General features: G+C 39.0%; 1 protein-coding gene across 1 annotated transcript in view; it reads left to right on the top strand.

Moving 5' to 3' along the window:
* The window catches only part of LOC134800584 (uncharacterized), a 167748-nt gene that overhangs the window by 37959 nt on the left and 113077 nt on the right, over positions 1-16712 (top strand). The window contains exons 2-3 of the mRNA XM_063773074.1: positions 597-769; positions 5792-5999. Of these exons, the coding sequence (XP_063629144.1) occupies positions 597-769; positions 5792-5999 (381 nt within the window). The remainder of the gene's footprint in view (positions 1-596; positions 770-5791; positions 6000-16712) is intronic.

Raw genomic sequence — 16712 nt, 5'->3', positions numbered from 1 at the left:
GTTCGCTCTCATTGCGTATAGTTGCCACGGATCTAAGGGTCAAGTTAACACCACATCTAGCAGGTTTTATTCGCTTATGTTAAGCAGTGGGAACACACTAGACACGCGATAACTGGTGCATTAGCCTAATCGCGCCGTCGCTTCGGATCTCAATTAAATATTCATTAAACGCATCGCCTCAGGGGGTTCTAGGCTACACGGGCTAGTGTTTCGGTTCTAGAAAATTATGCAATAGAATAATGTGTACCTAAATAAAGATTTAACAAACATCGCATTAAGACATTTAAGGCAAAGTTGAGGACGTTGATTAATTTAATCCCGATGCAACTATCCTCCATGTCGCCAGTATGGCAATAGGATATGTGAGTCGCTTAACTTCAAACTCGGGTAAATCCATCTGTCAGATTATGCGATTTTGGTATTAAAAAATAGGGTAGATATTTGCTGAGAGGGTCGAATGGATTTACCCGAGATTAAAGTTAAGTGGCACTTGTAGAGTATATGTTGAAGTATCTTCACTATTCTTCACGATAAGTGGTTAAAGGATGAAATATTTTCCTGACACTTGAACCTAACATGGTTATCTCTTGTTCCAGCACCGAGGATGGAAAAGGCGAAAGCGTACATAAAGAGCTCGCTAAGCGCGTCGCGGCCGGCGTCCCCGCGCGACAAGCCCGCGGCGCCCTCCGAGGACGCCCGCGTGTGCTTCGTGTGCGGCGGCGCCGGCTTCAACGACCAGTACACCGTCCGAGTGAAGCCCGAACCTCAGGTGAGACACGTACAGAGAGCTCGTGGCCGGCGTCCCCGCGGGTGCTTCGTGTGCGGCCGCGCTGTCTTCAACGACCAGTAGACCCTCACCCGACTCCCCAACATTCGTGACAGATGGGTCATCGTCATCAACTCATGACATCAGTGAATATTACGAAACATAAACTATCAAAATAACTACGATTCGCCTTAAAAATAGTTTACTTTTCATTGGATACAAGAATACAAGGAAACTGCACACCTCGTAAGCCGTAACGTCAAGCCGAAAATTTAATTACGTTAACAGATAAGAAAACTCAATAACTAGTCCAAAATGTTTGCAGCACTATGTATAATTGACCCATCCTCCTTTCTATTGAAAAACTTTAGTTCCGAAATTGCTGGCCAGTGAACTTAAATTTGTAGCGTTAATTGTTTAAAATTCGAATAGAAATTGTAAAGTTACCTTGCAGACCTCGCATCTAAATATATTTGGTCATGATATTTTGAGTTTTATTCACCAGTACTAGAGTTCACTTTTATTAGCGATTTCATCAAGATGAGACTTTATTGAATCATTTTTTCCCCACCTCAAAAAGTGCTCAGCGCCGCTAAAGAAGTTTTCACTTCAAAAAAATCAGTAGAAAAGTAGTTCGTCACACGCTGGACGTCAACCATCATCAAACAACACATCCATCAAATCTCCACCCAAACATTTTTAGAAATCACTCAATCAAACCACTTGACCATTCAAAGTCACCATTCCGTCGATGCAAATTACCGCCTATCGCGAAACCGGTTAAAGGCAGTTAGCTATTAGCGAGACAAGTAAAACGATTGACATTAGACACGAGTCAATTGACACCGACGCGCGACGTGAGTTGACGACCGAGCCAAGTGTTCGAAGAAACAGATTCTTAGGCTCGCTGTTTTAATTACAGAAGAAATCCTTATAGAGACTAGGTATGTGGGAACAAAACGGAGCTTTGGCTTTTAAAAAGCAATTGATTAAAGAAAACAACCAAAAAGTCAAATGAATTGAAGATTGGCTGATTATATTGTCGCGGTCATAATTATTAGGACGTACCTAACGCTACCTCAATGCCTATCTACCCGAGCCGTTGGTAATCAGACTGTTCAAACCAAGAGAACATTACAGGGTGACTGAACATACAGACAGCAACACTCTTAAGGACCTTATGCCATTTGTAATAAGGTTTACGAACTGTCAGTTAACTCTGTAGCGTCTGGCCGTGCCGGAGCAAGTAAAATGTTAAAATCGACTGGTGGAAAAACAATTTGAAATATATCTTGTATCTGAAACAGTCAATATTTAGGTAGCGATATACTAAAACAAAACACTACCGACACAGAGCCATCAATCGCCGTATGATTCGCAAGACAAACGATCCTAACCAAACAAGAGTTCGTTATCGGCGTGTAAAAACATCGCAGGTAAACCTTCGCTATGAGGGTTGACCTTTAGCGAGGTACTGACCTAAACTAACTTGGCTAAAACAATAGGTTGAACATGCTCTCGGAAGAATACAATGTTGACAGTGTTAGGATGATAAGTTTCCATTTTTGACCGAGGGAAGCGGAGGCCTCCGTTTCAGCCTGGGCAAAACTGCTTTCTCAACCGATCGACATGAAATTTTGGGAGCAGGTTGGATTATTATAGTTTTGGGAGATTTTGAAAAATGGCGCTGCTATAAGGGTCTTGGAAGTCTACAGCTCGCTGGCCCAAAATTAAAGGGTTCTATGTTTCACTTTTATCGAACTGAAATTTGAACATTATCATAGTGATATTAAGTCGAAATTCAACTATCTTGAAAATGTAACACAGAACTTTGTAATATTGAGCCAGCGAGCTCAAAGTCACTAATCATAGAAGTCATGGATTAGAACAAAATGTCGACGATGGTCCTTTTAAATAGGTGATTAGGCTTTCTCGTTCAGAGTTTAGGCTAAATTTTAAATCTGCTTTCATAAAGGAGGAGAATGTAATAGAGAAAACATCCGTTGTGGGGGAATACTTTGCCAAACTTTTTAGGTAAACCGTACTATTAAATAAAATGATAACTAAATGACGCCTGACTGATTTTAATGAATAACCGGCAGCGTCATATTCACGACGTGATACGAGTCACGTAAATTGAACTCCTATAAATTCCGTGAATTCATTAATCGGGACATGCTGGCATGCATTCGACACGAGTGAAATGACATGGCGTTTACGTTTTACACTACACTGTGCCAGTTTATTGAACTTTCAAGCTTAATAGGTAGAAATCGGAAGCAAGTGCATGAGACGAAACGTGCTACATGTGATACTCGTACTTTACTATAATTATGTAACTATTCCGTCCCTCTCAAGTTCGATAACGATCGATTAGGGAGCATCTTGCTTGACCAATGACCAATCCACTTACAGAACATTTTTTGAGTGTAGATATGCTTACCCACATTTAAATGTCTGTATATATTTTCACGGCATGTCCTAAAGTGGTATTTTAAGCAGAGAGTTTCCATTTTCGTCTGTTAGTGTCCGTTTACTCCGTTTGTTAAGGTACCCGATTACAATTAGGCGAGATGTAGGATTTCTTAGGTTAATTCTCTACCATATCAACTATTACGATCATATCTCCCAAGTTGTCGTTCCCCATGGCAGTAGTGTAGCCTATCAGTTGTCAGTCAATAACTCAATCGTTCACGGAACTGTTCTATATGTAAAGATAATTGTGCACCGTGGGATCAATGCATCAGCAACGCCGGTTCCCAGACGAAAAACGCCATAACGTCACCTCTTCGTAGAAAGCCATTAAATTAACGCGAAGAATTTTCCCATAAAGTTTTCTCATGGCCCCCTTGGATTATGATAATGGAACAGGACTTCATGTTCTCAGTGTTCCTGGTACTGTCGGTGTCTTAAGTACCTCCACTTATCTTGATTATCTTGGCCCTTTAGCATCTATAATCGAAACGACCTAGTGGAACGCGTCAGACAGATGTCATTGTCATATGGCGATACGTTCGACATGTCAGGTTGCTGATTTCCAATGGTTTCGTCTTAGGTCAACAAACAAAACACGGAGAAGTATACTGTGTCTTCTACTGATATTAATTAGCTTCCTCTTATTTCATAGAAATTCTCAAAAATAACGAGTCGTGTCGTTGTTTTCTTGAGAACCCTAGATTCACGCCTGTAAACGTGCAAATGTTTGCGAAACAAAGTTTTCTAATTTTTAATTTTCCTGCTTTGCCTCGGATGGAAAGTTTACAAATGATTCATAATTCGGCACGTTTTGAGGTAGCCCCACTGTAGATGTAAAACAAGAACTCGCCATTTCGAATCCCAAATTGGACTGTGCCATTTATATGGCTGCTCGCGTAATGCTGGGTGTAGACGTGCGAGCGGATCGTGTTTCGTGTTATTTTATTTTAGCCTGCTGGGCCAATGGTTTCTTCTTTTTCCAATTGTCTCGGCTGAGTGGAGAAATGTATTGAGTACCTGTCAGTCGATAATTGCGAGTATTTCTTATTCGATTTGTAGAATTGTTAGCACATATACTAATATGTGTAATATGTTCAGTCCCTTCTGCAAGGTTAGTTACGAGTGTTTGTGGAACGTAGAGTACATTTCAGACAATCGTAAGCCATGTTATTGTAATCATCCTCCGTCCATCGTTGTTTTACAGAGTATTGCGTTCTTCTTAGTACTTATTTCAATGTAGCTCCCTCTTTTAGCACATTGGTTTGCTTTTCACTGTTCTATATGAAACAAATTGTCACCTTGGCCTTGGCCTTTATGTCATTGTGATGTCTTGTATTTATGATACTTTTTTTGTGTTTTTATTCCTTTCGTGGCATTTGCATGTGTACACGCAGCTTAATCCCATAATTGATCGTGTTTATGTTTATGCTAGTTTTTCACTTATTCGCTCTACCCCATTCAACGAAGGGCATTTTTTGTAGGGTCCAATAATTATGTTTCTCATAATGCCGTGTTATATTTTCGGTTTTTATATGATGTAAATTATTACATCTGTAAACTGAATACCTCAGTTTTATACTTTCCGAAGGACTTTAATACAATCCGAAGTTTATCACAGTCAGTATAAATGGATTAACAAGAGCTAGCACGGATTTTATGTGACAATTTTGACAGTTCAATAAAAAATCACTTACCAGCTCTTATGAATCAGTCTACGAAGTACGAACTAATTTATAAAGCGGAAGGCATCGCCGCTCTCTTAGAATATGCCACTTAATTACTTAACACACTACTCTTCGATTTTATGTACCTACTTAATTAGAACTGCTTGTTTCATCTGATAGGATTAGCATAAGATAAGGAGAAACGCTACCTCGTCATATACATTGCAAATTAGTTTGCACACTGACTAATTGCCGCGTGTGACCAGTTTCTGCCCATCACATTACTAACCCGTCCGATAAAGCCGTCCGACGATTTTATGGACATAGCGTATATGACAACGGCTCCGTTTATTGGTGTACAAACCTGTCGCATGAGTCACCCGGGCCGTTAGTCAACTTTTACCGCTACTGCTACTGCCCTTAAAGTTTGACTGATACCAGCTAATGAGCTGCGTTGGGTGGTTAATGCCCCGCGAAGCGGTTTCAGCGAGATATTCAACAATTTACTGTAATTGTCGCAATTTATAGCCTTGTAGGTATTTACAGTCTCAAAAGTAATTGGGTTTTTCGTAATCGTTCAGTTCTTTTGTGTAACAAGCCACATAATTTGATGTTAACGCATTGTGAGGTTTTTGGAGAACTTAATTTCCACCTACTTTTCTAATTTAAGACAACGAACACGGGTCTCCTACGGGTCTCCAAATAAAATCAACAATACAGATTAGATTTTTCTCTGGAGAAGTTGGTACATAATTAGCGCGCGTTTTAACAGTAAAACAGTAAACAGTAAATCTGCTAGTACAATATTCAGATAAAGTGTATTGGGGCCCGTTAAAGCCTCAAACATGATTGTCCCTAACAATCTCAATCTCCACCTTTGTTACAGAGTACCGAGCCATACTTCCCATTCCTCGGCGCCCACGCGCCTCCAACCGGCTACCGGAGCGAGAGCACCGACGAGGATGGCACCGTGCGCTGCTGCTGCGTCTGCTACACCTTCCTGCGCCAGCAGTGGGAGCAGTACGACCGCGAGAACAAGCCGCACAGCCAACGGTTTTATTGGATGAAGAGGCTCGACGGGAAACCGTTCATCGGTGAGTTATACTGTAGTACCGTCACTGTAGGCCAAGCGCATGATTGGCGCGACATCGACAGTATCACGCGGCGAGATAGACTACCCGTCCCTCTTTTGTTAACATAGTTAAAGAAAGACGAGATACTGTCACGCCAATCATGTGCTAGCCCGGCTGGTCCAAGGAGACACCGTCTGCTACACCTTCCTGCGCCAGCAACCAGCCACACAGCGAGCGCTTCTACTGGATGAAGAGGCTCGACGGGAAACCGTTCGTCGGTGAGTTATTATGTAGCATAATTCTGCCAGTGGGAGTGGAGGTGAGCTGAAGATCGAACTCGGTGGCGTGCCATGGGAGAGGCATTGGTCCAACTGTGAACGGGTACAGGCTGACAAAATGTTGAATGAAACTTCAGTTTCTGTTCTTGGACTTCGACAATTCGCTGTCTTGTAACACACACTCAGATCTCTTGACTGAACTATACTAGTGGCTCTGTGAGCTGTAGACCTCGCGAGCAGAGCTTGAAATAACATGGTGCTAAGAGCTTTAAATACACCGTGTTTTTATGATTTCCGTTAATTTCAAGGGTGCATTCCTGAGCTTAAATCAAGTAACTTTCTCAAAGACACCGATGTTCTAATTAAGTCCATTTCGGAGATAATCCATAATTTATTTTTTTACTATAAGGCCTCTACAAGCGTGTACACTTGCCTTAGGGCCGGCTTACATATTGATTAGTGTTTAGAATGAGTTCATACATTTGCTACTAAACTTAAGTACAATCTCGGTCGATTGATGTACGAAATGACATTGATATGTCACAGATTTCAATTGTTTGGTTGAGTTAAATGTAATGCCCGTGTTACAACAACGCTATATGCTACATTTAATTACTTTTTAAACAAAAAAAAACAAAAAAGAAAACAAAAAAAAATTTTTTTTTTGAAAATTAACTATGCCATTTAGTTCTTATAAACGTACTTAACTATACCCCGAAGTTACGGAATTCAATAAAAACACGGTGTATAGTAAATTAAAGAAAAACAATACGAAATTTATGTGTAAAAAAATACAAAAAGTTATAATATCCCAGCATACAATTACTGGGGATCGAACCTAGACCCTCTGTGCAAACAGAAAAAGCGAACGTTTACAAACTGAGCCAAATAGTTCTTAGATGGGTTGACGAAATTTAGCTACTCCTTCTCAAATTAAAATTAGTTAAAATTAAATATCTAAATACCGCCTAAACCAGCGATAATTTTTTTCTGCATTTTTTGCTATTAATTCTGTAAACATGTTTCAAAAAGAAAAAAGTCTTATGATATCGATACGACTATTTGTTTAGGCGCCAGGTATCACGACTCCGCCATTTTTAAAAATTTCCAAAAACCGGATTGACAAAAAATTTTTATTTAGTCATAAAATTCGGTCACAAAATTTCACGAGAATCGGTTAAGAATTGCGACCTGTAGAGGAGAACATCCGGACATACGAAAGCAAAATGCCCGAGTCAAAACGTAGACCTTCGCTTCGCTTCGGTCAATAATAAATTCAAGACTTTCAGGTGTTACCTTCACCGTTCTGTTGATAAATATCTCACTAGTAAAATTCCCTACCGACACAGTGCAAACACTAGGTATTAGTGACTAGGAATTTATCGCTGCCCCAGTTCGGACTGCTACCATAACTTGGCACGTTGTTTCATCGACGTACATATACGACTAATGTACCTTCACAAAATTTAGTACCCTACAAGCAGTCGTGTGATTGTGGGCTCTGTTTAAAGCTCTCAGAGTCGTTATTTACTTACGTCGATTTGACAGAAATGGGTCTAAAATTTTTGCGGCATTAAATGTTTCGCATTGCTTAGAGCTTTCGGATTTACTTCCTAATGCCATTTTCATGAGTAACTCGTTTGTTAAATTTAATTTATCTACACACATATCATAAACTCTCTATGATACCTTCAAAATCCGTAAATAATGGCCCACATTACGATAAACTGTTTTGTTACAGCAAATTTCTTATCTGTGAAAATGTGGTAATAGCTTCATTACTATATCAAAATCGATTTGGTAATGACATTCAAATTTCGAACATCTCTGAAAAAAAAAGGCAATTTGATTTGACCCCTATTCTAATATCAGTCGAGATGACGTTTTATTCGAAATCAAATGGCAATTGCATACAATATTGACAAATCTCGCTTGTAAGTTGGTATCGGACGATATGGTAATCGACCCCGACTCTAGTTTGTCTTTGAATTAAAAAAAAAACTACGGATGCGTGACATGCGTGAAAAAAGTTTTCATTTGCCGCCATTTGACGTACAGTTTATCTTTTAATTAGTTTGTAAGTAAAAAATAATTTGTTTTGTTGTTTTTAAAGTAACTATAACAAAAGTTTCGTGTAAAATGTATTATAAAGATATTTCGGAGACGCCATCTCATATCCGCGAGTTCCGCCAGAGAGAAAAGTGCCCCAATGTCGGCTGTAATATGAGGTTAGTGAATATATCATAGAAAGTTTATAATATGTGTGTAGATAAAGCAGTGTATGTAACTGTACATAATTAGGCATTAAAACACTCGTGTGATACTATTATGAAACTCATTTCATTCGTTTCATAAACCCACACTCGTATTTTAATGCCTTTCATTATGTAGCAGTCACATAAACTACTATTTCTTATTGTGCCTATCATTCTGCCAGTCTGTGAAGCTTTGCCAAATGTGCTGGTTATGAAATGATAACATTAAACATATTTTAAATTAGAAATGACATAACATAACACACGCTGTTTGAATAGCCCTGCTTGTATGTGTGTTGAGACATAGCATTTTGAATAGCGTTTAATATATCCTAGGTATATAATATGTCACCGCAATAGTTTAAACTTTCGCACGCGATTGCCTTTTTTAGCGCATGACACGGACTTCCACAAAAAGGCACCATGTACGCATATACCCCTATTGTCTTATTACGTTTTAGTCGGCATAATGCACGTTGCACGTCATCAAGCATTATGGTGGCACAATACATGTGTGTCACGGCACGAAAAAATCCTGTGTTTGATTGCCACCATTGTGCCAGCCGCCATTGTCTGATACTAACTGTTATTTAGTAGGCTTATTTCCTTGGCCTATAATCTTTTCTGAACTGTCGCTAAGCTATACTATAATTTTCTATGAGGTTATTTATTCTATCAATTTTATACTTATTGTTAACTTTCTATCAGGATGTTATTTGTGAGGTTGTAAGTTCCGTTCGTACATCGCTCCCGGCTGCTTTTGGAAAATTGACCTTTACGTCAGAACTGTTCTAGGTTTCTTATAGGCAGAGGCAAAGTGAAACGCAATGTTGCAGTTGTATAAATAGTTTTCGTTTCAATTTTATGTGTTAGGTATAGTTCTAGTTTTTAATTAGTTTAGTAAATTAAAGCATAACCACCTCGTCGTCGAACGGCGTACGCCTGGGTCACAACGGAAGAACAGCGCTGGCTTTGCCAGCTACATGCTGAGTTGTGACCCTTTTATGGCATGTTGAACTAAATGTTATACATTGTATATTTGTCAACATGTTTTTGTCATCTGTGTTTGTTTGTCATAAATAAATGTATTTCTATTCTATTACTATTCTAAACAAGGTGGATGTATTTTCAATCATATCACAAGCTTCTTTGCACCATCAGGCTGCTAGGATCACTGCCCTCCTTTTAGCACTCCAGTCGTGTTTCGCACCAGCGCAACGTCACTACACCAATGGCCATAGGTTCTAAGTAGTAATTGGCAATATGAATGTTTGGTTAGCTACTTTTATGTGACTTAGAAAGTTCAAACAGCCAAACAGTTCCAAGTAGTCCCACGCAATGTTACTTTGTCATGTACCCTTAAATACTATCCTGTCATCTCAACCGTTGTTGTCATAATGATATATTTGAACTGGAATCAATGTATCCAGCGACAATAAATTCGAACGGCCGGACGCAGCGTGGGCTGAGATTGCGCGGCCCGTACAATGTTGCTGAAATATGCTCGGTGGTGATATGGCCCGCTGTATTGCCATGTGAGATGTTGATTACAAATGCTAAAGTTTTCTACTAAGAGTCGGTTGTATAACCGTCTGTCACTGTTAAAACGTTCGCAAAAATATATTCTATGGAAAGTTCACTGTTTAATGATGTTGATTAGTGCGCTAATTGTGGTTGGTGCAATTGACCCCAAGTCAACAAACAGGCCTAGTTTAGTAAAAAAACAACGGGTTGCACTCCGGGAGTGCCGACAGAAGTGAAAACTCAATGACTAGTCCAAAATGTCTGCAGCACTATGTATAATTGACCCATCCTCCTTTCTATTGAAAAACTAGTTCCGAAATTGCTGGCCAGTGAGCTTAAATTTGTAGCGTTAATTGTTTAAAATTCGAATAGAAATTGTAAAGTTACCTTGCAGACCTCGTATCTAAATATATTTGGTCATGATATTTTGAGTTTTATTCACCAGTACTAGAGTTCACTTTTATTAGCGATTTCATCAAGATTTATTGAATTATATTGGAGTGATATAAAGTTAGAATGTAACTGTGAGATCCTCGTATTTCAGCCCGTACAAGATTAGAACATTGAGCTTTATTGCTTAATATAAAAGTCCAGTTTTAAATAATTGACCTGATTATGATACGTTATGACTTAAGTTCTTTGGTGAATAACATTGTCCGTCACACATGACGTCAGCGCGTTACGCGTTACGCTGTCTCGAGTTTATCATTTTTTCCCCACCTCAAAAAGTGCTCAGCGCCGCTAAAGAAGTTTTCACTTCAAAAAGTATAGTTTTGCTTTGCCCAAAGAAAAAACTCATCCTAATTTTATCTAATTTAATGTAATATTCTTAAAAAGGCTAATTTAATAGCTGCCAAGTTAGGATCCGTTGCGTATATCTTTATCTCATCCCCAGCGATTGTGGGATCGAAGCTGGATTTACGATCGTCTCTATAAAACGGTTGCAACAATCTTGCCATTCCAATGGCAGTGTACACTTGTACAGTTAGCACTAGAGGTACTGTGTTAAAGAAATTCTCGATCTATGAAAACACTGTTCGAAAAAAATGTACAGATGGCGGTAGCAATTAAATAATGAAACGTTCGTAATTTTCTAACTTTTACTATATTGGTTGCATGGCCGTCCGTTTACCACCTGGCTCCAATTTCACCACGGTGACAGGTGCGACAATTGTAAAACATCACTGTTGCTGACGTCACAGGCATCCATGGGCTACGGTTACCGCTTACCATCGGGCGGGCCGTATTCCTGTTTGCCACCATCATTGTTTTATTAAAAAAAACTTTATTATATCGGAAAAAAACAGATATTTCTCTTGCTAAGTTTATGACAATTGTCACAAGAAACACTACAATTGTCACGAAATTCCGACATATAACTCATTACCTGTCAAGAATTACCTACAATTCTTCTAAATCTTGACAATTGTCAGAAACTACGCAAAAGAAATATCTGTTTTATTCCGATATAATAAAGTTTTTTTTAAATAATACAATGATGGTGGCAAATAGGAATACGGCCCGCCCGATGGTAAGTGGTAACCGTAGCCCATGGATGCCTGTGACGTCAGCAACAGTGATTTTACAATTGTCGCGCCTGTCACCGTGGTGAAATTGGGGCCTGATCTGATGTTATACTAAGTATATGAAGCTGTATCAAGTTTTTAATATCACAAACGTTAATACCATCTCCACCAAAATATCCACTACAATCCACTAGAATCACCTAAGTGGAACTTCCAGGTTATTAATTATATAGTACGGTCCGATTGTCTTATGAGATCCTCTGGGTGATCTCGTGGACGTAAATATCCAGCACATCCCCTGGGTGATTTTATCACCTGTCTATATCGTCGCGTTAAGGCTAATTCGGAACATTTCGAACTTGTTACTGCTCGATTTCTGCTGACTGTACAGCTACAGACGCGAATGTACACTGTCGTGCCAATAACGTAAAACTTACTGAGATGCACTGCGTTTTTGCGAGCAGTCCGCGCTGATGGAAACAGATGGCTCCGCGGACCTGATACCATTCCAGACGCAGTTGTGCCATACAGAGGAAGCACTGTCTGTCAATAGTAGATTGTACAACAAGGGCATAAAGTGACCCATTTTTACCCGAGGCAAAATAGTAGACGAGGGTAAAAATGGACATTTATGCCCTTGTTGTACACTCTGCTTTTCACTTCGATTGCGAGGAAAATATACAAAAAATCAAATATTTTAGGTTATTTTAACGTATTTATTCAAGACTAAAGAAAATTGTTCTTGGGCCGGTCGGAGGCGCGGGGCACGCCGATCGGGAGAGCGCCGGTCGGGGGCGCGCCGGCAGGGCTGGCAGTTTGTATGGCAGAATTTGGACTTTATTGCTAAGTCAATAAGGATCGTAATAGATGATTTTACTTTATGCTCTAGAGCATAAAATGCGATTTTATGTCGTCTACGCACGACATAAAGGTGCACTTTTTGAGCATGAGAAGTGAAAAACAAATTAAATTATACCGAATGGGATGAATCTAATAAACTTTGTAAGACGAAAGATAATTGTACCCCACTTTTTACGAAGCATGACACAGAAAAAGCATGACTGCTATATACGAGTGTTTATCATCGAAGGACATGCTTAAGTTAATTATAATGATGATTGATTCTGGTATATCCATACCTATAGTTCGTTTTTTTTAGCATTAGAAAGAACTTGGAAGAAGGTAAGCGTGTTTGACATGTCTTTTAATTGAAAAACGGTTTTTAAAAATCAGTAACTATTACTTATGAAAGTAGAAGCATATAAATGATCATATTAGATTCATAATTGTTACATATTTGCCGTAAATTATTTTAAAAATGTGTTTTTCAATTAAAATACACATCAAGATTGTTTACCTTATATCTAATGCTAAAAAAACCGAACTATAGAGTTTCATGAATTAAGCTCGTAGAAACGAAGGTTGTCCTTCCACCAACGCCAGTTTTATGTAACATGTGGACAACTTTCCGAGCAATTCGGCTAAGTAACCGAATCCAATAAGGGCGGATAATCGTATCGTTTCCGAGTCTCCTACACACCCTGAGCACACTCGCCTTTGTTTATGAAACAATTACGGACGCCTTCTCATTTGTAAAAGGAAATATTACGCATTTGTTGCTACAAGGTTTACTTGGGTACAGTCAAGGATAAAATTATAATTATATATAATTTTATCCTTGACTACCCAAATAAAATATGTATGGTAATAGTAAGTAGATTGTTAACCAAGGGTTGAAAGGCACCCATTTCTGTCGAGGTAGTCAATAGTCAGAGACGGAAATGGTGCCTTTCACCCGAGTTAAACACTCTACTTTTCATATTGAATGCGACGAAACCAAACATGACAATTTTGCAAAATCAGTAATTAGACTACTTACCTAATTGACTTACGGCCATGATTTTTTCCTTAGGACTTACTTGCAAACGGAGACATACATGTGTGAAGATCAATAACCCCTAGTGAAAAACATTTAGATTGCAATATTTACGAAAAAACACACATTTTAACAAACTGCAGTATTTTAAAATGATTTGTTCATTATTAATATGTAGTATGAAAATCAGCGGGATTGCCTCTTACTTTTTAAATTTTTACTTTTTTGTTCTAAAAGCCGTAACAGACTACCGCACTAAAAATATTTTAAGAATTTAAATATTTTGCAAAATAACAATTGATGAATGAAATAAGCAATTTTTATCTTGTATTTTATTTCATTTTTATGAAGTGCTAATTAACTTTAAAACCCATTTAATAACGTACAAACGTTTAACTGTGGCTGTATAACATTCTGCCTTTAGTTGCTCATTTACGCAAGTGTAAGGTTTAAAAATAATATTTTGGTGTATTCCTTTTGGTTCCCGCCTTATGTAATCGAGTAAATACAATTCATCATAAGAAATCAAAAATAATTTATTTTAATAATTTACGTACATCATTTTCGATGAAAAAATTCAATACGGGATTAGTAAAATTGAACAATTACCAATTGTTTCAAGCGGGGAAATAAAGACACTATTTTTTTTCCATTTTGTTTCCACCCAGTTGCTCGTGAGACGGGGACGCAGAGGAGTACACCACTTTTCTGCGCTAGAGCAGAAACGTATCACTTTCTGCGCACTTTTTAGAACAACAACGACCCACTTTCAGAGCATGAGTTATGAAAAATAATATCTAAATGATGTGAGCACGTTTATTTCGCTCGCTTGTCCGTAAATGTTTTGGCGCCTGCGAGACGCACGGGCGACTGGCGTCATTTAAATATCGTTTTGATAACACAATATAAGTTTGAATTGGCCTCTTTACCCGTATACTGAATAGCCTTCCATAGATTCACTAGTTTTTTCGATTCAACGCATTAGGTTCGCCGGCCTACAACTTCCACAAGCCTTTTTTCCTGGTTGCCCACAACGACTGATAGGACAGAAATAGAATACACGATCCCGTAATCCTACACGTCCCTGGTCTTGTCAAACATTTTCCGATATAATCCCTTCCCTTTGTGTCACTCGAGATTTCGTCCGAACTAAGGAGCCTTCGAGCCTTCGAGCATCGCCGCTTTTGTCGAACAGAGTCATTTAGATTGTTCTCGTGTTAGTCTAACGCTTTATCCATCCGTGTGTCGTTACTTGTTCTCGAGATACGATACGTACGACTGACTTTTGGCATAGGAGATTTGAAACTTCCAAACAGCAGTAACTTTCCATACCCGATTGCAGCCGACCGCAAGCAGTTACCATGTAAATATGAAGTTTAACCACCGATATTGCCGTTTTCCTAGTACCTAATACGATGTGCGATGACAGCTAGTAAATCGCATACGCTATCGACGCCCTCGAATCGCTCGGTCATCGAACAGAAAGAAACGAGCCGCTCGGAACCTGATCGCCCCCTAGATTAACGCAACGTAATACACCCCTCTCCCCAGGCCTGAGGGCTGATTGACGAACATAACCTTTTTACTCCATTTTAGGGGGGAATTTGATGGACATGAGGCTTAATAAATGAAAGAGTTTAAATAGAAAAATCAATTCTCATATCCACTTTGCTCAGAAACAAAACTCGTTTGTTTTAGTAACAATTTTGTCCAGTTGAACGGCCGACAGACAGAAAATAATAAGATCGACCGATTAAAATAGGGAGTATAGTAGAGTGTGCGAAATAATTGTACTTCACTGCTCTCGTATTATAAACGCATGATTTTAGTATGGATGGTTTTAAGTCCATATATATTGTCGAAAAGACAATAACCCCTTGAGCTGCACGAAACCCTTGCTAACTAATCAACCGTCGGCACCAAACCTAAAAGCTGTTGACGCACCGTTTACACATAAAGTTACATGACAAAACTGTGCCACATTACTGTTTCTTTTACTAACTAATCGTACAGAATCCCAGGGTAGAGCGGTCTACCCTCCAAAGAACGCGTAAACCTTGTAGTTATTCTCCCCACAAATGTTTGATTCCCTCGCCAAATATTATTGCTAACAAAGACATAACGTTTTCAAAGAACGCTCAAAGAGATCCGCCTCAACAAAGCTTTGTCTTTTAAAATTCTCCGCTAAGAATCCCAGGTGAATTTATCATTTTATTCGATGCTCTCTCATTTCTAACGCAGGTTTTATTTTTCGCGCAGTTATCGTCGGGAACTGGATTCCTGTAAGCTTTTATTGGTCGTATTTATCGTGTACATATGTTGCCGATCTTAGTACTAGCTTGGACATTTTATATGGACTATGAATAAAACTCAGGTTCGCCTGGCAATTTAGATATTTCATGCAATACACATAAGCTGCCATAATCGAAGAGAAATTCTAGAGACTATCTCATGATTCGTAACACAATGGTGACATAGATTCACCCATTGTATTGAGCTTCAATGTCACTAATCTCGTCAAAGTCGTAACCGTATCTCCGTGTCTCTGTAGTACCATTCTGGTAGCATTATCGGTACAATGTTATACGGCCTCGATTATCAGCACTCGAAACGTTGATAATTACGATTTGTATCTAATGTAAGACGAACGTTATCTATCAAGGAATTAAAACTTATGAAATAACACGTAGTTATTTCGATATTCGTATATCGTAAGGATGTAAACAAGAGTAAGTAAATAAAATTCTATAGTAGTGTTGAGCTCGACGTTGTGCAGTATTGCAGCACGCTTCATTGCCTTATACGATGAAGACACTTGCCAAGTTCCAATAAAATGTAACAGTAAAACATTTCTATACTTCCGTAATACTTCACCTCAGTGGTAACGGAGACGAAGCGGCGCTTAGCGAAAGACGAATGGGTCTCGTTCGTCATCCCACGCGGCACGGACGAGCGCATTTATCTTTTAAACCCCGTGATTGCCGGATTAAGACTAATATATTCGATTTAGTTTAAGTTATACGTTTTTAATCCTAGTAGGGGCGCGCGTTATCAGTACCTGTTAGTCTCGTATTATTTACAGACCACTGCCACAGATGATTTATCAGTAACATCGTCTAGCCAACGTCGTGGTTTACGAAACTCTTTCATGCTTCCTTAGTTATGGTATTCGAGAGCTTTATTTATATACAATTCTATTTTAAACTCGCTGTAGTGTTCTGCGTCGAACGGCCATTATAAATCGGACGTCGATTTGACACGGGCATCCTCTCCGC

Source organism: Cydia splendana, chromosome 20 (genome assembly GCF_910591565.1).
Source record: "Cydia splendana chromosome 20, ilCydSple1.2, whole genome shotgun sequence".
Classification (NCBI taxonomy): Eukaryota; Metazoa; Arthropoda; class Insecta; order Lepidoptera; family Tortricidae; genus Cydia; species Cydia splendana.
Note: the sequence above shows the minus strand (reverse complement) of the source record. Positions and strands in the feature narration are given on the sequence as shown.